At 44.0% G+C, this 20,846-nt stretch overlaps 1 protein-coding gene across 5 annotated transcripts in view; it reads right to left on the reverse strand.

Moving 5' to 3' along the window:
• The window catches only part of WIPF2 (WAS/WASL interacting protein family member 2), a 40,620-nt gene that overhangs the window by 9,334 nt on the left and 10,440 nt on the right, over positions 1-20,846 (reverse strand). For 3 of the 5 annotated variants that reach the window (XM_081582134.1, XM_081582135.1, XM_081582138.1), the window contains exons 2-5: positions 9,526-9,657; positions 5,738-5,870; positions 4,929-5,045; positions 3,926-4,582 (exon numbers count right to left, since the gene is read on the reverse strand). In XM_081582134.1, coding sequence (XP_081438260.1) covers positions 3,926-4,582; positions 4,929-5,045; positions 5,738-5,870; positions 9,526-9,588 — 970 coding nt within the window. In that variant the 5' untranslated portion in view covers positions 9,589-9,657. Of the gene's footprint in view, positions 1-3,925; positions 4,583-4,928; positions 5,046-5,737; positions 5,871-9,525; positions 9,658-12,859; positions 12,904-20,846 lie in introns of all 5 variants that reach the window. The other 2 variants (XM_081582137.1, XM_081582136.1) reach the window with 2 other exon arrangements.

Raw genomic sequence — 20,846 nt, forward strand, 5'->3', positions numbered from 1 at the left:
CTTTTTAACATATTCTTTTGCCTTTTTACATATTCTTTCAAATTTAATCATTCATAAAGAAACAAAAGTACATTATAATGTTATCATAGTATGATTAATTAATAGAGATAAGTCCATGAAAACTACCCAGAAGCCTTTTGCATAAAACCACTAAACTCACCAGCATACCACAGTTTATAAAGCACTTCTATGCATTCTTTTATTTACAACCACCTCCGAAAGTACTATGAATATCATTTTACAGATCAGGAAACAAACTGAGAAATCAGAGTGATAGGCCCGATCTCACAAACAAATGGAGCCAATACTCAAAAGATCTCTGACTAAAATATCTCAATTTTTTTTTTTCAGAGTATCATTTTTAAGAACTGTTGCTCTGGTTACTGATGCAGAAAGTAGGCCGAGGCCTATGGCAGGCTTCAAAGTTGATGATGGCTAATAGAAGAACAAGACTCATAACTTCACAATTTTCTAAAGCAATCACAAAGAAAGAACTGAGACGTGGGAAGCAAGAAGTCTACAGATATTTAAAACGACTCAATTCAACCCATGGAAATTACATTTTCCCCTGCTTCTATTCCTGGTTGGGTTTAGAAAGATATGGGCTCTGGCTCAGATAAAGGGTCATTTAAAAAAATTCTTTATTTAAAAAAAAATTTTTTTAACCAAAACTTTGTAAAATCAAAGGTCATTTTGGGACTATATCCTTACGGCTAAAGCCAGGGAGATACAGGGTCAGCCATGTACTAGGCTCCTGTGTGATCACCTGATGCCATGGGCAGCTCTCAGAATAGACGTCTCTGTACTTGGTCAAGCAGTGTACAGGTTAATGGGCCTTTAATACATGCTTCCTGGTGACAAACCTCCCTAATCAATGATTTCACCTATACCTGTGAGGTGTCTAAAGCCAAAGTTCAAAAGCCATTTGTGGAGGGTGCGGCTCAAAGCCCAGTGATACAAAAGAATTGTTCCTATTTAGTCCCTCAGTCGTGTCTGACTCTTCTGTGACCCTATGGACTGTAGTCTGCCAGGCACCTCTGTCCGTCAGATTTCCCAGGCAAGAATACTAGAGTGGGTTGCCACTTCCTTCTCCAGGGGATCTTCCCGACCCTGGGATCAGGACCTGGATGTCTCCTGCACTGACATACAGATTGCTTACCACTGAGACACCAGAGGAGCTGATACAACAGAGCATGGGAGCCAAAATTCCTGGGCCTAAGAAGGGCCTCCCTGGTGGCTCAGCTGGTAAAGAATCTGCCTTCAGTGCAGGAGACCCATGTTTGATCCCTGGGTTGGAAAGATCCCCTGGAGAAGGGAACGGCAACCCACACCAGTATTCTTGCCTGGAGAATTCCATGGACAGAGGATTCTGGCAGGCTACAGTCCATGGGATGGCAAAGAGTTGGACACGACCGAGCAACTAACACTATAGAACACTAAGAAGGCTCCAGAGAGCTGTCAGAGTCTCATTCACTCTCTACTTTCAGTTGGGCTATTTTGAAAGATGACACAACTTCTTCCACATTTTCGCTTGATTCAGAGTCCAGAGAGCTCACCATCACACCATGGAACACCCTCTCTTCCACCTTTTCAAACGTCCCTGAATCTTCTCCTCACCCAGTTTAGCAGCATGGTCCCTGTGACAATCACTCCCTTACACAACCCCTTACCTCCCTTGCTCCACTCTCCCTCATGGTCACACATGCCTACAAAACGCTCACCTGGTTAATCACAACTCTGCCCCGACTCAGGACTGGCAGAGACGCAGCTGAACACACGTCGAGCTGATAAATCTCACTTGAAACATGTGGCCCCTAAGCTGGAGCGAGCCTTCTGTGTCACCGGTCATCGCAGCACACTTTTCCTCTTTCACTCACTCACCCGTGTGCCCAGATGGCCATTTCACGCCCTCTTTTCTCTCCTCAAATCTCCCTCTAATTCCTTACCCACATTCACAGCAGATGTCCTTGCTTTCAAACTCACCAAGAAAACAGAACCAAAAAAGAAAAAACAGAAGAAACTTGCCACATGCTCCCACCACTACACCCACCTACCCACTTGCTTCTTTGTCTATATGCTCAGCCATCCCTCTTGCTACCCAGAAGAACTATCTGAATTCTTAGCTAAGGCCAACCCTTGACCTGTGGATCAGATTTCATTCCTTTTTGCCTCTCTGAGGATTACCCAGGCAATCTCCCCCTGTCTACAGGATCATTCCATCAGCGTACAAACAGATGTTGAAATCTCTCCCATCTTGGAGCATGGGGCAGGGGGATCAACCCTCAATCTCATATCCTCCTCCAGCAACCATTCCATACAGCTGCAACCCTCTCCCCTTTATAGCAAACTCCCTAGATATCTACTGCTGTCTTCATCAAGTCCTCTCCTATTCCCGCATGCTTGAACCCCAATCCAACCTGACTTTCACTTCACCCTCTCCTCAGCCCTCCACTAAAACTACTCAGAAGGGTAGTTTGTGGATCCTCAAAATGACTCTTACTGTTGCTGAGACCAGTGTCATTCTCAGCCTCCAACTTACCTGACCCACCTGCAGCACAGGCCCCGGGTGCTCACTGACTCTATCTTGGACTTTTCCCATTACTCTCTCGGCATTCCTCCTTTCTTCCTCACTCGAGGCCCTTTCTCAGCTTCCTCTGCCTTAGTACTCTCATTGTTCTGGCCTCTCCTATAGGAAGGACTCATGCCCCAGACCTCTCCTCTCCTTTAATGAACTCACTCCCCAGGTGGTCTCACCCCAGCACGTAGTTCTCAAAATTCTTCAAACTCCTCTCTCTAGCTCAGACCGTTCCCCTGAACTGCAGAGTCTTAGAGCCAATTGCCAAACCATGATTTCCTCTCAGGTCTCAAACTTGACATTCAAAACTGAACACCTAGGACTTCCCTGGTGGTTCAGTGGTTAAGAATCCACCTTCCAATGAAGGGGACTCAATCCCTGTTCAGGGAACTAAGATCAACATGGTGTGGGGCAAGGAAGCCTTTGGGCTACAGCTAGAGAGAAGCCCACGCGCTGCAACTGAGACCGGAGGCAGCCAAATAAATCAATATTTAAAAGCAAAACAAAAGAAAAATGGAACACCGATCTTCACCCAAACCTGCTGTGATCCACGCATACACCATACACCCATATACCCAGTTCACTGCCCTAGCCTCCTAAGTGCTCTCCTTTGGCCCCTCTGACCTCCTGTGGTCTTTCTCAGCACAGGATCCAGTGACCTTTTCAAAAGGTAGATCAATGCTACTTCCATGTGGCAATCCTCCCCCCGACCCAGTGGCTCCCTCTCTCACATGGAGTAAAACCTAAAGTCTTCACAAAGTCCTCGGCTACTCTTTCATGGAATCTAGCTTTCTGACCTCCACATCCTGTTGCTTGTCCCCTCACGTATCCTGGTCTTGCCACGATGGTCTCCCTGCCATCCCGTCTCAGGGCCTTAGCATCTGCTGCTCTCAGCGCCTGCTTAGTGCATTCCCCCAGTTTCTTCAGGTCTTTGCCAAACTGTCACTTTATCAGTAAGGCATTCCCTGACCCTACTTTTACCCTCATCCCTGCAATTTAAGTATTTCCTCATCCCCACTCCAGTATATCCCATCCCCTTCTCTGCTTTGTATTTCTCTAAAGCATCTATATACTATGTGTTTATATATATATTTTTTGCTTGTTTTCTTTATACATACATTTTTTTTTCTATTAACTTTTTTCCTCAGTGTTCAGAACAGGATTTTTTGTCTATTTTTCATTTAGCTGTTTCCCTAACAACAGAATCTGACATGTAAAAAGGCACTCAGTAAACCTGTCGAATGAGTATTCACTTCAGTCCCTGAAGGAGAGCTTTGGGGAGAAGGGTGAAAAGGAAGAGAGACTCAGTCTCGGTATGAGAGGAAACACAAGGTGCTTCCAGGCACTTACCTGCTCCCCGGCTGGGAGGGTCACGGGTTGGGGGAGGTGGCCTATTACTCTGTGAAGAGGGGGAGGCTGAGGTGGGTGGAAGAGGTGCCAGGCCTCTGGCAGGCCCTGGAGTCTTCCTATGCAAAGAATTGTGTCTCTGTGGCAGCTCGGGGGCTGACTCATTCGTGGGGCTGGAGGGTCCGTTGGGGACCCCAGGAGGCTGGCGGTAAGGCGGCGGAGGGGGAGCCAGAGACTGGCCACTTGGTCCCGATCTGACATTCACAGGGGAAGGAGGCGGCTTGACTGGGGGTGGAGCAGCAGGTCCCTCTCGACCCGGGTGAAGCCTCTGTCCAGGCGTGGGCGGCAGGGGTTTCTCTCTGTTGTAGGCCGCGGCTTTGTTGCTGTGCACAGGCAGGGGCGTGGGGGGGGCGTTGGCACGCCGCCCTGGGGGAGGTGGAGGAGGGGCAGAGGAGCTGTGCTTCATCCCCGTACTGCTGGTGGGATTGGGCCGAGAGAGGTCCGGTAAGGAGGGTCTCTGCGTCCGGGGCAGCTCTGGGAGTGAGGCCCGGCTGCTGTCTGTGTCATCTTGAGGACGCCCGCTGGCTGTGGTCCCTGGAGGCCTCGGGGCAGCAGCTCGGGAACTGGGGACTTGGAGGGCTGGCTTACCAGCCAGGTTCTCTACAAATACAGCAGACAGCACCAGGTCAACAGAGCCGGGTGCACGGTGGTGAGATATTTCCATGTCACCCAGCCTCCTCACTGCAACCTGTATGGCAGCAGGTACGGTTCTGGGTTTTAACCTGCTTTCAGGCTCAGGGTCCATTAACAAATACTATTGCTGTAGGTCGAACGTACTTGCATCTAATCCCTCAGCTTCTGCTTTATTCTACTCTGTCACTCCTCCCCTGCTCCCACTCATCTCTGTCGCACCTCTACCGTACTCCTGATTTCCAGAGGTTCCGCTTGGGATCAGTCAAAAATGAACGCACTTGGGAAATGCCCTAAGGAAGTCCTTACCACATACCTGAACTGTCCTTGGCTCCCACAGGGCGCAGCTTTGGCACTCCTCCTTGGAAGAGACCTCCCTTGGCCTGCAGGGCAGCTGCTCCAGAACCGTAACCACCACTGCTTCCTTTGGGTTCTGGAAAGCACACCATTAGGATTGTCATTTCATGTGTGCTCTGAGCTGGTGACCAAGTCTGTCCTGAGGAGAAACCCGTCTTTCTCCCTGGGCTTTAATTTGCAAACTGCCACTGCTTTTGTCCTTCCACTGAAATAGAAAGTGGGCCTCTCTGCTCCACAGCTTCAAGTAGGCATGGGGATGAAACTTTGGGCTGTGATGAGAGAGAACGAAAGGAACGAGAAGCCAATCTTCCTTTATTTAGGGCAGAGGGGTAACGAGGATGGAGAGAGTTCTCTAAGCTCTCCTCTCCATGTCCCAGATGATCAGGGGCTGATGGCTCTGGGACCCAGGTGTGAGCCAGCTCCCCAGAGGCCCTTCAGCAAGAACACTTGCAGCAATTATAAAATCATCACTGGCTTCAGCTTATCAGTTTTCAGGACTGTGGTGGTTTCCTCAGAGAAAAGCCAAGGATGTGCCCTAACAAGCACGAGACATAGTAGGAGACGGGAGGCTTAAGACCCCAAGGATGTTTCTCAAAGGTCAACAAGAAATTTCTAAGGCATTCAAAGGTGCAGATGAGAAGACAGTCACAGAAAACCCTAACACAAAACGCCCACCCAAGACCCAACAATAAAAATGACAGCCAGGCCGAGTCTCCAAGTCAACCCTGGGATCCCGGCGGTTCACAAGGCGATGAAGCTTAGACTCACTCTCAAGGATGGGAGCGCTCCGATCATTAACGTTGGTCACCTTCTTCAGCTTGGTCCCCTTGCAGATGTCCTGTAAGAGGGCACCTCGACCCCGCTGCTCATCTCTACTCAGCTTGGGCGGCTCCGTGTTTGCCTGAAGGAAGAGGGAAACAAAAGTTCACCCTCAATATCCTCTTCATCACAAGTTCAGGATAAATGTCTTCGGCAAACTGGATTCCATGTGATGCCTGTCTAGCCTGATAAGGTACATGTGCCAAAAGACAGTCCATTACCATCCTTCTCATACCCTTTTCTCATGCTGTCACTTCGGTGAAGGGTATAGCTCTCCCTCCTATTTAGAGGCTTCTGATAGGAGGCCTGCACCAATACTAACAGAGTACCTACGTGCTAGGCTTGTATCAGATGCTTTATCTGTATCATCATCATCAACGCAAACATGTATGGAGTCCCTACTATACCAGAAGCATTGTGCTAATAATAATAAGCACATTACTTTCATTATCTCATTCAAATCTTAAAATATTCCTATGACCAACTATAATAAGAACACAAGGACAAACATCTAGATTAATGGAACAAAACAGACACTCCATAAGCAGGCCCAGATCTATATAAGAAATAATAGAAGTATAGTTCATCAGTGCAGAAAGGATAGATTATTAAACAAAAGGTGTTAAAACAAGTGGTTAATTTTCTGGGGGGATGCACCATGGGGCATATAGGATCTTAGTTCCCTGGCTAGGGCTCAAACCTGAGCCCCCTGGAGTGAAAGCTCAGAGTCCTAACCACTGGCATGCCAGGGAAGTCCAACAAGTGGCTAATTTTCAAAATAATAAAGTTAAATACCTACCTTAGGGCTTTACTCTGGCTGAATTAAAATTTTTAAGTGTAAAAAAATAAACCCACAGAAGTACTGTATGGAAAAAAATAGGTAAGAGGAAGGACTTCTTATCAAGACAACCAAAATACAGGAAAATATCAACAGATTTCTTTATTACAGATTATTCAATTAGGAATATAATATGCAGATAACACACTGGAAGAAAAAATTATCAGTGACAAATGTAACATATGATAGAAACAAAGGCAGTGTTCTAAATCCACACAGCATTAACAAACAAGATGACTCAGAAATCAATAGGATAATAAGCAAGAAAGATTATCAACAGTACTGAGGTTTCCCAGGTGGCTCAGCAGGTAAAGAATCTGCCTGCAAACGAGGAGATGCAGGAGACTTGAGTTTGATCTCTGGGTCGGGAAGATCCCTTGGAGAAGGAAATGGCAACCCACTCCAGTATGCTTGCCTGGAGAATCCCATGGACAGAGGAGCCTGGCAGGCTACCGTCCATAGATAGGATCACAAAGAGTCAGACATGACTGAAGCAACTTAACACGCACACATGAACAATACTGGGTAAAGAAAGTCAAAAGAGCCAGCAAATATGAAAAGGAAAAAAAAACCCTTCAACTATAATAATAAAAAAAATATAGTGTAAAACAGTATTATTGTCTACCTATGATACTGGTTAAGTTTAAAATTACAAAAAGAGTTTGTTAGCTTTGTGAAGGCACTGCCTGTATAGTGCCTGGCACACTGAAGATGTTCAAAAAATGTACAGAACAAAAATCTGCCCTGTGGTGGTCACAAGATTCAGGAAAACAGGTACTCTTTTCTACTACACGTGGTTAGATAAATTGGTATGATTTTTCTAGAAAGTAATTTATGTATTAAAACACCTTTTAAAGTCTAGCACAGGACTTCCCTGGTGGTCCAGTGGTTAAGACTCCATGCTTCCACTTCATGGGGCACAGGTCTGATCCCTGGTCATGGAACCAAGATCCTGCATGCCATGTGTGCGTGTGTGCGTGCGTGCTCAAGTCGCTTCAGTCATGTCCAACTCTTTGTGACCCCATGGACTGTAGCCCTCCAGGCTTCTCTGTTGATGGGATTTTCCCGGCCAGAGCACTGGAGTGTGTTGTCACACCCTCCTCCAGGGGATCTTCCCGACCTAGGGATCAAACCTCCTGCGTCCCCTGCACTGCAGGTGGATTCTTTACCCACTGAGCCACCTAGGAAGCCCACATGCCATGAGGCGCAGCCAAAAAATAAGTCTAGCACAGAGTTCTACTTCCAGAAATTAACTTGAAGAAAATAACTGGAGCAGTGCACAAAGATAATAACAGGAAAAAACAGTTCATAACAGCGTAAAGCTGAAAGTAATCTAAAAGTTCAACCGAAAAGAACAACGAGGAGGATGCCAGTTAAGCAACTTCAAGTGCCCACCTTCCCCACTTTTCTGGCTAAACTCTACTCATCTTTCAAGATTCAGCTCAGTAACATCTCCCCCCAGGAGCTTCTCTTATGGCAGCCTCGTCTCCCTCAACCACTGGTGAGGTGCTCTTCTTATGGCCCCATTTATCTCTGCATAGCATGAATTTTGTCTGTTGACTTGGCTGTCTTACTCATTATACTGGGGGCCCTTAAAAGCAGAAGCTGTTTCTTTTCTGGTTGACAGGATCACAGATGATTTTTATCTGCTTCTTTTTGCTTATCTGCATATTTCCCCTTTTAATTTTTAAATAAATTCGTGTGGAGAGTCAAGCAATATATAAGTTCTTATATGGGAATTCCCTGGCAGTCCCATGGTTAGGACTCTTGCACTTTCACTGCTGAGGGCAGGTTCAATCCCTGGGCAAGGAACTAAGATCCCACAAGTCGAGCAGTACAGCCAAAAACAATAAAAAATATTTTTAAAAAATGAAAACTAAAAAGTATAGAGAAAATTAAAGTATAGAGTAAAATTATGTGGCTTTTCTAAATTGTAGTCAGCCAAGTCTCTGACACATAGTAAGCCCCCAATGAAAAGGCTATGAAGGAATGACTAAGACAGAACAATGCAGGGCAGTAATCTAAAGGCTACAGGGATCCACGGATAACTATGGATCTCTGAACTCTACTATATCAAGAGCAGCTCTGCTTTTACCTACTTTTTACTTATTGGTCTTCCACATAAAATTTCATCTGAAAAGGGGATCCAGGGCTTCCCTGGTGGCTCAGTAGTAAAGAATCTGCCTGCCAAGTCAGGAGACATGGGTTCAATCCTTGATCCAGGAAGATCCCACATGCCTCTAAGCAATGAAGCCCGTGTGCCATAACTATTGTGCCAGTGCTCTAGAGCCCAAGAATCACAACCACTGAGCTCACATGCCACAACTACTGAGCCCTCACACCTAGAGCCCACACCCCACAAGAGAAGTCACCTCAATGAGAAGCCCGAGCACCGCAACTAGAGAGGAGACCCTGTTCACCACAACTAGAGAAAAGCCCACGCGGCAATGAAGAGCCAGCACAGCCAAAAATAAATAAGGTTTTAAAAGGGGATTCATACATATTCCCAAACAAAATGTCTAAAACCCAAAAATTACAAGGAAAAAAAACGGAAGTTGGCAGGCCTGAGTTCTAGTCCTAGTACTGAAACAAATTAGCTAGGTAAGTCACTTTTCTTCTTTTGGGGCACAGAGAAAGGACACACTGACCTTTATATCACAAATAGTTTAATAGGGGAGAAACACTGATGCCACCTGCTCAAATCTCCACTTAGACTGAACCAGGATAGGAAAGCCAAGACAAGACATTATGGTCCTAAGAGGACTTCTCAGGAATCAGAACTAACTGAGGAAGACAGACTTTACTTGTTCAGTCTCCATCTTCCCACACCACATTATGTCTTATACCAGGAAGCCCTACGTATGCATGCAGGTTTTGAGATAGTGGAAGGATGACCTACCTGATGAAAAGTGGGAGGTGGAGGAGGACCGGGGGGTGGTGGAGGAGGAGGAGGAATCGGCATCCTTGCCCTGCTTGCAGTTGGCACTGCTCTCTCTCCGTTTTAATCTGCAGCTTTAGGTCACTCATATACCTGCAAGTGAAGCAGAAATAAATTCAAGAGAACAACTTTGCCCTGAGAGACACTGAGTACCAGAAGAACCAGGGGACCAGGCATGACACCAGAGAAACTAGGCACTCATCTCCTAGACGCACTGCAATACAGTCCTGGGCTCGGTAAATCTTTTCCGTAAAAGGCCAGATAAAAACAATACTTTAGGCTCTGTAAACTGTGTATGGTCTCTGTCGCACATTATTCTTTTGTTTTGCTTTGACAGCCTTTTACATTACTAAGCTTCATTTTTAACAGCGATTTTAGGTTCACAGCAAAACTGAGCAGAAAGTACTGAGTTCCCCTAAAACCCCTGTCCCCCCAGCCACACATACAGTACCCCACTATCTACATCCTGCTGTGGTACATTTGTTTTAACTGATGAACCTACACTGACACCTCATAATTGCCCAAAGTCCATAGTTTACATTAGGGTTCACTCTCTTTAATTTATTTATTTAGTTGTTTTTGGCTTTGCTCTGGGTCTTCGTTGTTTCTGGTGGGCTTTCTCTAGTTCCAGTGCTCAGGCTTCTCACAGACGTGGTTTCTCTTATTGCCAAGCACAAGTTCTAGGACACGCAGGCTTCAGTAGTTGTGGCTTGTGGCTCTAGAGCACAGGCTCAGTAGTTGTGGTGCATGGGCTGAGTTGCTCCAAAAGCATGTGCGATCTTCCTGGACCAGGGAGTGAACCCGTGTCTCCTGCATTACAAGGTGAAGTCTTAACCACTGGACTACCAGGGAAGCCCTAGGGTTCACTTGTGCAGTTGTACATTTCATGGGTTTGGACAAATATATAATGGAAAAGACCCTGATGCTGGGAAAGACTGGGGACAGGAGGAGACGGGGGTGACAGAGGATGAGATGGTTGGATGGCATCACTGATTCAATGGACATGAGTTTGAGCAAGCTCCAGGATATAGTGAAGGACAGGGAAGCCTGGCACCCTGGAGCTCATGGGGTCGCTGAGTTGAACACAGCTTAGTGACTGAACAACAAATAATGACAACTGTCCACCAATGTAGTGGGCTCTCCAGGTGGTGCTAGTGGTAAAGAACCCACCTGCCAATGCAGGAAACGTAAGAGACACGGGTTCGATCCCTGAGTCGGGATGATCTTCTGGAGGAGGGCATGGCAACCCACTCCAGTATTCTTGCCTAGGGAATTCCATGGACAGGGGAGCCTAGCAGGCTACAGTCCATGGGGTTGCAAAGAGTTGGACATGACTGAGTGACACAGCACGCATGTATGCACCAATGTAATACGGTACAGAATCGTCTCACTTTGCTAAAAATTCTTTTATGCTCTGCCTATTCATCCCTCCCTGCCCCCATCCTTTGAACCCCTGGCAACCACTGAACTTTTTAATGTATCCTTAGTTTTGCCTTTTCCAGAAATGTCACATTGTTGGAATCATACAGCATGTTCCTTTCTCAGATTGGCTTCTTTCACTTGATAATATGCATTTCAGTTTCCTCCATGTCTTTTCACAGCTTAATAACTCATTTCTTTTTAGCTCTGGATAACATTCCGCTATCTGGATGTACCACAGTTTGTTTTATCCATTCACCTCCTAAAGGACATCTGGGTTGCTTCCAAGTCTTAGCAATTATGAATAATGCTGATATAAACATCCTTGTGCAGGCTTTTGTGAGGACATAAGTTTTCGACTCATTTGGGTAAATATCAAGGAGTATGACTGATGGATCATATGGTAAGAGTATGTTTTGTAATAAACTACCAAAATATCTTCCACAGTGGCTGTATCAATTTGCAATTCTCACAAGCAACGGGTAATAGTTTCTACTGTTCCATATCTTTGCGAGAATTTTGAATTTTGGTCATTCTAATAGGTGTGTAGTCCTGTTGATTTAATTTGCAATCCCAAAATGACATGTGATGTTGGAATCTTTTCAAACGCTGACTTGCCATCTATATATCTTCTTTGGTAAAGTGCCTGTTCAGGTCTTTTGCCCACTTTTTAACTGGGTTGTTTTCTTATTGTTGAGTTTTAAGAGTTCTTTATATATTTTAGCCAATGGTCTTTTATCAGATGTACCTTTTGCAAATATTTTCTCTTATTTTGTGGCTTGTCTTCTCATTCTCTTGATCTTTACATTTTGAAAATGTAAAAAAATGTTCTTAGTCACTGTGTCATACAAAACAGATCATGGACCAGATCTGACTCATGGGCCAAAGTTTACTGACCCCTGATATAGTCAGATCACTGAAACCTGATAAGAGCATAAATACTAGGTGCAAATTTAACTCATTATCAGTAGCTAAACACTTAAAACTCAGAAACTATATGGCCGTCTCCCTGTTAGAGTTTGTAAGTGTTCATCATTTCACAAATGAGACTAAAGCCAGGGAACTCTTACCCTAAGACACTGAAGTAAGGGGCAAAGATAAAACCAAAACTCAAGAACAATACCTCCAAAAAGTCACCCCAAGGAAATCCCACTTCTTGAACCCCTAAAAGTCAAAGCCAAATAATTGCAGAGGTTTCATTCTAAACTCTTTACAGGAGTGAACAAAATCTTTCTGTGAATAAAGAACACTTAAACACTTTTCTCAATGCCCTGAGAATGATAAAAAGGCGAATATTCCAGAGGTTCTATAAAACCAAGAACCTTTGTAGGTAAGTAAAATTTGATTAAAAACATTACTGTGAATGTCTTCAAGATCCCAACTCCTTCCAGTGTAATGCCACTAAAAGTTGTCTGCCCAACAGAACTTTTCCCTCCAACCACAAAAACCTGGACAGTACTCTGGCTGGGTGGCTCCCACGGGGAGCAGTGACTGAATTCACTTCAAAGAACAAGCAGCTGACTCTCTAAGGGAACTACCTTCTTGTTTCTGGTTTCAAAACTAAGTCTAGTTTTCCTTTCCCAGGAATCTAACATACTAGGCTTGAAAAATTGGTCAAAATAGTAAATGCTCATAAGCAGAACATCTATCACAGAGTGTGGGGGGTGTTAAAATGAAAGAAACATATGGAGAAGAAGAAATAAACTTTCTTCTATTGAATTCTCTGGGTTCACTGTGACCATTCCACTCAGGTCCCCATAGCTGGCATATAGCCAGCAGCCTAACAACAGGGAAAATTACAGTCCATTCAGAAACAAACATTTTCAACTAATTCCAGTCACCTCAGTTTCTGCCTTTTCTGGGCTTCCCGTCTTACCTACTTTGGCCATTGCCACGGTTGAAACTGTCTTCTAGAATGACCTGGAAAAGAGGTTCAGACAAGTCCCTAATTCTTCCCAGACCCACAGCTGATCCACCCTACATGTTACAAAATAAGAAATGATCTGAAGGGAACCTTAAATTTGATAGTGAGTGTCACTTATTAGGCAAAGCAGTAATTCGCTAGCAAGGCAAACCTTTTTTTAAAGTCACCCACTGCAAAAGACCACTAATACATTACACAGTTAAAGATGCCTTTTTAAAATAGGCTCAATTCAAACTCCAATTTCAAAATAGGTCCCTCAAAAAAATAACTTTTGGGAGTTCCCTGATGGCCTAGTGGTTAGGATTCTGGGCTTTCACTGCCATGACCCGGGTTCAATCTCTGGTCAGGAAACTGAGATCCTGTATGCCATGGAGTGTGTGCACACACACACATTTATCAAGTGACTGTCTTTAGCGCTGACTACCAGCAGTGGCTCTCAGCCTCTCTGCTGCCTCCACGAAGACTGCAGGCATGTCACCCTCCTTTCAGGGACACGGAGTATACAATGATGCCCTGTACAGTAGAGTATTGTTACTCCCATTTTACAGGTGAGAACTCTGAAGTTTGAGGAGCAGGGGTCTGTGTACACACTAGGGTAAGAGGCAGACCGACTGAGCTAAGGGTAACCCCTATGATCACTCAGGAGGAAACCGCAGAGTAAGGACCCAACTCAGGTCTACACATCCCTTTCTACCTCACTCATCAGTATGAAACAAATCTTGACTGCAAGCTGGTTGGGTTTAGCAATGTTCTATTATTTTTCCTAAATAAAAACTTAACTCACTCCAAATTCCTATCTTAGTGATAGAACACAACCAGATCTCTACATTTTCCCAGAGCAGACCAATTTATATAAATTTAAATTAACACAACTTTCCTATGTCTGAAGATTCCCCAAAGAAGTTATTATTCAAACCTATTCAAGATGGATACTACAAGCACTAACCCAATGCAGAGGGTCTGCTTTGAGACGTGCTTTCAGTTAAGAACAAATAAAGCAGAAACGATTCATAAAGCTTTACAACAGAAAGACAAACTTTGGTGACTGATGTTGTTTAACCAGAGGACAAATTTAGGCCTTCGGAATCACTGTCTATTGCATTTTTAAGAATCTAACACTTGTGAAATTAAACAAAAAAGAAAAAAAGTCCATCACAGAATTAAGTCTTTCCTTTCTGATCTATTAAATTCAAACTACAAACCTCACCATCTCCGTTTTTCCGAGTCCCTGATTTTCAGAAAAATTCTCATTCCTTTCTTAATCCCTTTGATCTTAAAAACCATGATTTATACATTCTCAGGAGTCTGTTTCTTTGAAATAAAGACCAGAGAGCATTATTTTAAGTCTTCTTAATGTCAACTTTATTTCAGAATTCAGAGATAAGTCTCTATAAAACTCAAGCAATGCACTTTTTAAAATGTGCCTTCTTCTATTCCTCAAAAGACAAAACCTATTTTTCTATTCAATTTTCAAATATTCATACATTTTAGGAGCAGGAAGCCTCCTGAGGACAAAGACAATGACTGCTGCCTTTTACATTTGATAAATGAAGAATCCAATTTAGCTGTTTTCATATATTTAAAATTATCTAAGAGATACTGTAGTTACCACTATAATTTGAGGCCTTTATTCAAATGGTATTTTACTGTTATGAAACTCAGGTTTCTATTACAAGTTATTTTAAAAAGAAAAAATAATTTTTAAAAATCTAAATCTTAATGCCATCCACTTTCATGCTGCTGCTGCTACTAAGTCGCTTCAGTCGTGTCCGACTCTGTGCAACCCCACAGATGGCAGCCCACCAGGCTCCTCCATCCCTGGGATTCTCCAGGCAAGAATACTGGAGTGGGTTGCCATTTCCTTCTCCAAGGCATGCATGCATGCTAAGTCGCTTCAGTCGTGTCCGACTCTGTGCGACTCTATGGACAGCAGCCCACCAGGCTCCTCTGTCCACAGGATTCTCTAGGCAAGAATACTGGAGTGGGCTGCCATTTCCTTCTCCTTTCATGCTGAGAGACCTCAAGTAACAGTACTTTCCTTTGATCTCAACTTTGATTACACAGTAAATTACAGTTTTTGTACCAAAGTATCCGACAAAATCCCACAGGGGGAAAAAAAATGACCCTGAACATTTTTTAAGTAGGCTATCTCCCTCAGGACCGACTCAAGGGCCTTAGTTCCACCTTACAAGACTCAGTCATATGGATAGGAATTTTAAGATGTTAACGAGAAAATTTTTTTTTTTTTTTGGCCACACTGCACAGCATGTAGAATCTTCATTCCCTGACCAGGGATTGAAACTGTGCCCTCTGCATTGGAAGCACAAAGTTTTAACCACTGGACCACCAGGGAAGTCCCTATCTCACCCTTCTTAAATATGTGTTTGATTCTTTAATATCCTATTAAGGGCTCCCCTGGTGGCTCTGTGGTAAAGAATCTGCCTGCCAATCCAGGGGACATAGGTTCAATCTCTGGTCCAGGAAGATCTCATGTGCCATGGGGCAACTAAGCCACCCACAACAAAGAATTATCGATCCAGAAATGTGAATAATGCTGAGATTGATAAGCTCTGTTCCAGTGGCTTAACAAGACAATTTTTTACAATCTTGGACCTTACATTCTAAAGGAAGGAAACAAGGAAACAAATATAATCTCAATATATCAGTGATAAAAAGAATGGAAAAAAGAGAATCATAAAGGGGAGTGTAGGAGCAGGGTACAGTGTTCTGTTAGATGGGGAGGAGCAGGCGGTGGGGGCCTGGCTCTCAGAAGCCTCTCCACGAGCAGCCAAGCCCTAGGAACATCTGGGGAAAGCATCTTCCAAAAAGAATTAACAAACATCAAGGAGATGGAAATGAGTTTGATGTGTTAGACAACTAAACGCCAAGGTAACTACAACAGGGTGAGAAGAATGGTAGGAGATGAAATCTGAGGCCTTTATAATCCATGCTCCATATCCTCCAATTAAAATAAATAAGAAGCCATCCTCCAAATCCAATAGTAGTATCCCTCTCTGGACTTCCCTGGTGTACAGTGGATGAGACTCCACCTGCCAATGCAGGGGACAAAAGTTTAATCCCCGATTCAGGAAGATCCCACATGCCACGGGGCAACTAAGCCCACGAGCCACAACTACTGAGCCCACGCACCTCGAGCCTGTGCTCCACAACAAGAGAAGCCACCACAAGGAAAAGCTCACACACCACAACTAGAGAGTAACTCCTGCTCGCCGCAACCAGAGAAAGCAATGAAGACCCAGCTCAACCAAGACAAATAAATAAAAATCTTAAAAAGTAGTATCCTCCTCCATCCAATATGCCTATTATACCAAAGAAGTCTAAACAAACCAACAGCTTCACAGCCAAAGTAAACAAGCTCCACCAGTTATCTCATGCATTAACCCCACAGACTGTACCTCACCTCTCTTTGGCTTAAGCACAGCTAGGGACCTAGGTACTAACGGGAAGCCTTTCAGGGTTAAAAGTTCCCTGCTGGGAATTTGCTTACCCATCCACCTACCCTTCAACCTTGCACCTGAAAAGCAGCAGTCTGGGGAAGCATGAGCTCATCGCCACAGTGGCACAATGGCATCCAGTTCCCAAGCCACAGAACCCCACATGGGAGAAAAGCCAGGAGCTCCCTGAGAGGATTCACATGCCACTGCCGGAGACTAACAGCAGGAGTCAAACAGGTTCCTCTAATTATGCAAGAACTGACATCAACAGAGAACTATGAACACGCCTCCATGTGTTCTATGACAGAATACTGTAGAGTTTCCACTAAAGCAATTTCGGTTTCTCTAAAACACAAGGAAACAGACTAGAGTAACTTTCTTGTTCTACATCTTTTACCACCCTCCCCTCCTCCGAAAGCTTTATATAATCTGAAAGTAATCTATAGCCCTCTTCTCTCAGTGGAAAAGGTACTCCCTCTCCCTTGAAATTCAATTCAGTCAAACCTCTGGTGAAACAGATTTCTATCATGTATGGCCATGGAAGTAATTAAAATTCCAAAGTTACTCCATGAAGGAAAAAAAAATCATCTTTCCAGTGGCAGGCATTTTCCATCATGGAAATTCAACTATGCAGCAAACCTAACTGATCCAACAAGTAGTTTACAAAAAACTTCTTTACTTCAGTGATTTTTCACTGTTACAATTACAAGCAGCACACAACCCTGGAAGAAAAAAGGATGGAGGCAGAAGTGCGTGTGTGTGTTTGTGTGTGTGTTTAGTCGCCTAGTCGTGTCCAACTCTTTGTGACTCCATGGGCTAGAGCCTGCCAGGCTCCTCTGTCCACGGAATTTTTCAGGCAAGAATACTGGATAGGTTGCCATTTCTTTCTCCAGGGGATCTTTCCAACTCAGGGATCAAACCCGTGTCTCCTGTGTCTCCTGCATTTTGGGCAGATTCTTCACCTGCTGAGCCACCGGGAAGGCAGAAGAAAAATACATAACTTTATGATGAAAATCTTTCAAATAGAATTTTTCTAATAAGAACATAAGTATACATCCCAAACTGCAGCTTTTCCCCCAATAAGGCTCTTTCCTCTTGTCCCAAGTTATTTTTCAAAAGCCTGAAAAACACAAACTCAGAAGCCTACATATGCATAGACTACTTGATGTGGTAAATATCAGGTACCGCAGGTTATGTATGATTCCCAGATACAGGGCAACCGAGCAACCAAGTACTCTCATCTAAAAGGACCACAAATCAATGAGAAGTCTACTCTTGTGTTCAATTAAATAACCAGTTGTGAAGAATGGCTTCATTAAAAAAGATGGCTAGAGATAACTAATACAAGAGCAACTAAACACAATGCCTGGAAATCATCATAAACAGAGATGGGAAGAAATGACCTTACCAAACATCCCCAGCCCCTACCACACCCCTCAAAGCTAAGAGAAAATCCTACATTCTGAAAGCAATGAAGTATTGGGAGGGTTGTTGTAGTTTCAGTCGCTAAGTCATGTCAGACTCTTTTGAAACCCCATGGATTGTAGCCTACCAGGCTCCTCTGTCCATGGAATTCTCCAGGTAAGAATACTGGAATGAGTAGCCACTACTCCCTTCTGCAGAGTATCTTCCCGATCCGGGGATCAAACCCTCATCTCTTGCATCTCCTGCACTGTCAGGCAGATTGTTTACCACAGAGCCACCTGGGAAACCCACTGGGAGGGCTGGGGAACATATATAGCAAACAGTCAATCGCAGTAAATCAGTTATAGTTCAGAGTGCTGTAGTGCGTTAAAACACAGCCAGTGGGACTTCCCTGGTGGTCCAGTGGTTAAGAATCTGCCCTCCAATACAGGGGATTCAGGTTTGATCCCTGGTTGGGGAACTAAGATCCCACATGCCTCAGAGCAACTAAGCCCGCACACAGCAACCACTGAGTCCGCACTCTCAAGCCCATGTGCCACACCTAGAGAAAGCCCAAGCGCCGCAACTAAGACCTGAAACAGCCAAATAAATAAATAAATATTTAAAAATTAAATAAATAAACCCACAGCCAATGATCAATAATCAATGAGACGATAATGCTTTATTTTTATTTTTTTATTTTTTGGCCACGTGACTTGTGAGATCTCAGTTCCCTGACCAGGGACTTGAACCTAGGCCATGGCAGTGAAAGCCCAGAATTCTAACCACTAGGCCACCAGGGAATTTCCAAGACAGTAACACTTTAGATTTCACACTGTTTTGGTGACTTTGTTCACGAAAACTGTTTCAATGAAACTTGTAAAAATCCATTAGAGCTGTTTCAATAGAGCTGTTCATCTTAGAATGTAAATCTATGTCAGAGCTGACATGGCTTCCTCAGGCTGCATTTAGCTACTAAGAGCCACAGACTTCCCATGTCTGAGAACTAGGGTACTAGGCCTCTATCTACAACATCACTAAGATAGGTACTCATTGGGCCCCTGATCTCCCAAGAGAATAACCACAACCAAGGAGCAGCTGCAAACCCCTCATTTCCAGATGCTTTACATAGTGATGGTAAAAGATACAACAGTTTTTCCTTGTAAGGCCTAGGGATCTATAATACAAAAAGAAGAGACTGTGCCCTCTCATACTGTCAAAATTAAAAACAAACTTCAAATCACAGTACTTTAACATCTCCAAAAATGATGCTGCATAAATCTAAGGCAGATAACTAGTACATCTGTTTTTAAAGCCTGAGTCAATTTTCCATTTCAAAAAAAAAAAAGATTCCTGGATTTGGACAGTGAAACAATGCCGAGTAGCTCAATGTTCATAACTAATATTTCCTCCTCACCCACACATCCCAGGAACCAGTGGGTTTAGAAATGTTGGCTAAAAACTGTGGAGTCACACAAGGCCAAAGTTATTTGCCAGCATTTAACTACAGAAGAGAGGAGTTAATCAGATGAAGGACACATTCTAATTTAGAAATCCAGATCAAAGCTAGACAGACTAAAACACAGTCAGAATACAAAAGCAACGCAGGATAGCAATAAATGGTTTAGAAGGTCCTTCTAAAACAGAGCTTCCAAACTTGCCTGAAGAAAAAACACATTCTAGGGCATATTTAATAAACACACACACACACACACACAAAGATTTCTGGGCCCTAATCCAGACCTACTAAAATCAGGGAAAAAAACCTTAAGGCATAAATTAAAAAAGAAAGAAAGAAAATGGGGAACGAGACAACACAAAGAGAGATATCAACGAAATTTTGGAAGCTGGACGGCAGATTCACTAACGATAAATAACTTCACAGAGAGGAAAAGACCAAATGCCGGCAGTGGAAAGAAGCAGACAGATTTCTACCACAGAATCTCAGAAAAGGCTCAGAAACTGGAGGCATCCAGTACCTCTGGAGAAAGGGGAGTCGGAGGGGCTAAAAGAGAATTGGTTGAAAGTCTGTGTAACGAATCTGTGTCTGATTCATGCTGATGTGTGGCAGAGGCCAACACAACACTGTAGAGCAACTGTCCTCCAATTAAAAAAAAAAAGAAAAACAAAGACAAAAAGTCTGTGTAAGAAATAAGCTTCTCCTATCCCCTCTGTCCCCGCCCCCACACCGCCTGGCAGAAGATGAGAGAAGCTGAACCAGAGGGTCTCGGAACCAAGGGACGAGTGACAGCTAAGGGCAACTGAGCCATACTGAGAACAAACAGGGACCAAGCGAGTCTAACTTGTACTCAGTAGTGAGACCTCTCCCCAGCCCCGGCTCTCTTCTCCCACTCAGCCCCAAAAACACCTGCTGCCGGGCTAATACTCTCCAGGCAGAAAACCGGAGCAGTCCTCTCTGAGGAAAGTGACCACTGCCAATTCACCCTAAAATGGTGCCCGCCACTTGATGAGCCAGGGATCCGCACTCAGCTTTTTAGTGCCTCATCCTTAAAAATGAACAGATAGCCAAGAATTATTAGACGTTTCAAGAAAACCTCTCACATGGAAGACAGGAAGCAAAGTAAATAAGCAAAACGGAATTCCTGACAACATACAAAAATATTTATACATAAAATCCTGAGATATGTATACCTATGGCTGACTCATGTTGATGTATGGCAGAGACCAACACGATATTGTAAAGCAGTTCAGTTCAGTCGCTCAGTCGTGTCCGACTCTTTGTGACCCCACGAATCGCAGCACGCCAGGCCTCCCTGTCCATCACCAACTCCCGGAGTTTACCCAAACCCATGTCCATCGAGTTAGTGATGCCATCCAACCATCTCATCCTCTGTCATCCCCTTCTCCTCCTGCACCCAATCCTTCCCAGCATTAGGGTCTTTTCCAATGAGTCAACTCTTCGCATGAGGTGGCCAAAGTATCGGAGTTTCAGCTTCAACATCAGTCCCTCCAATGAACACTCCAATTAAAAATAAACTTTTAAAAATTTGGAGAAAATTTCTTGGAAACTAAAAAAATTGATGATAAATATTTAAAATACAACAAGAGCTGGAAGAAAA

The sequence above is a fragment of the Giraffa tippelskirchi genome, chromosome 3, assembly GCF_054371585.1.
Source record: "Giraffa tippelskirchi isolate mGirTip1 chromosome 3, T2T-mGirTip1v1.2.pri, whole genome shotgun sequence".
NCBI lineage: Eukaryota > Metazoa > Chordata > Mammalia > Artiodactyla > Giraffidae > Giraffa > Giraffa tippelskirchi.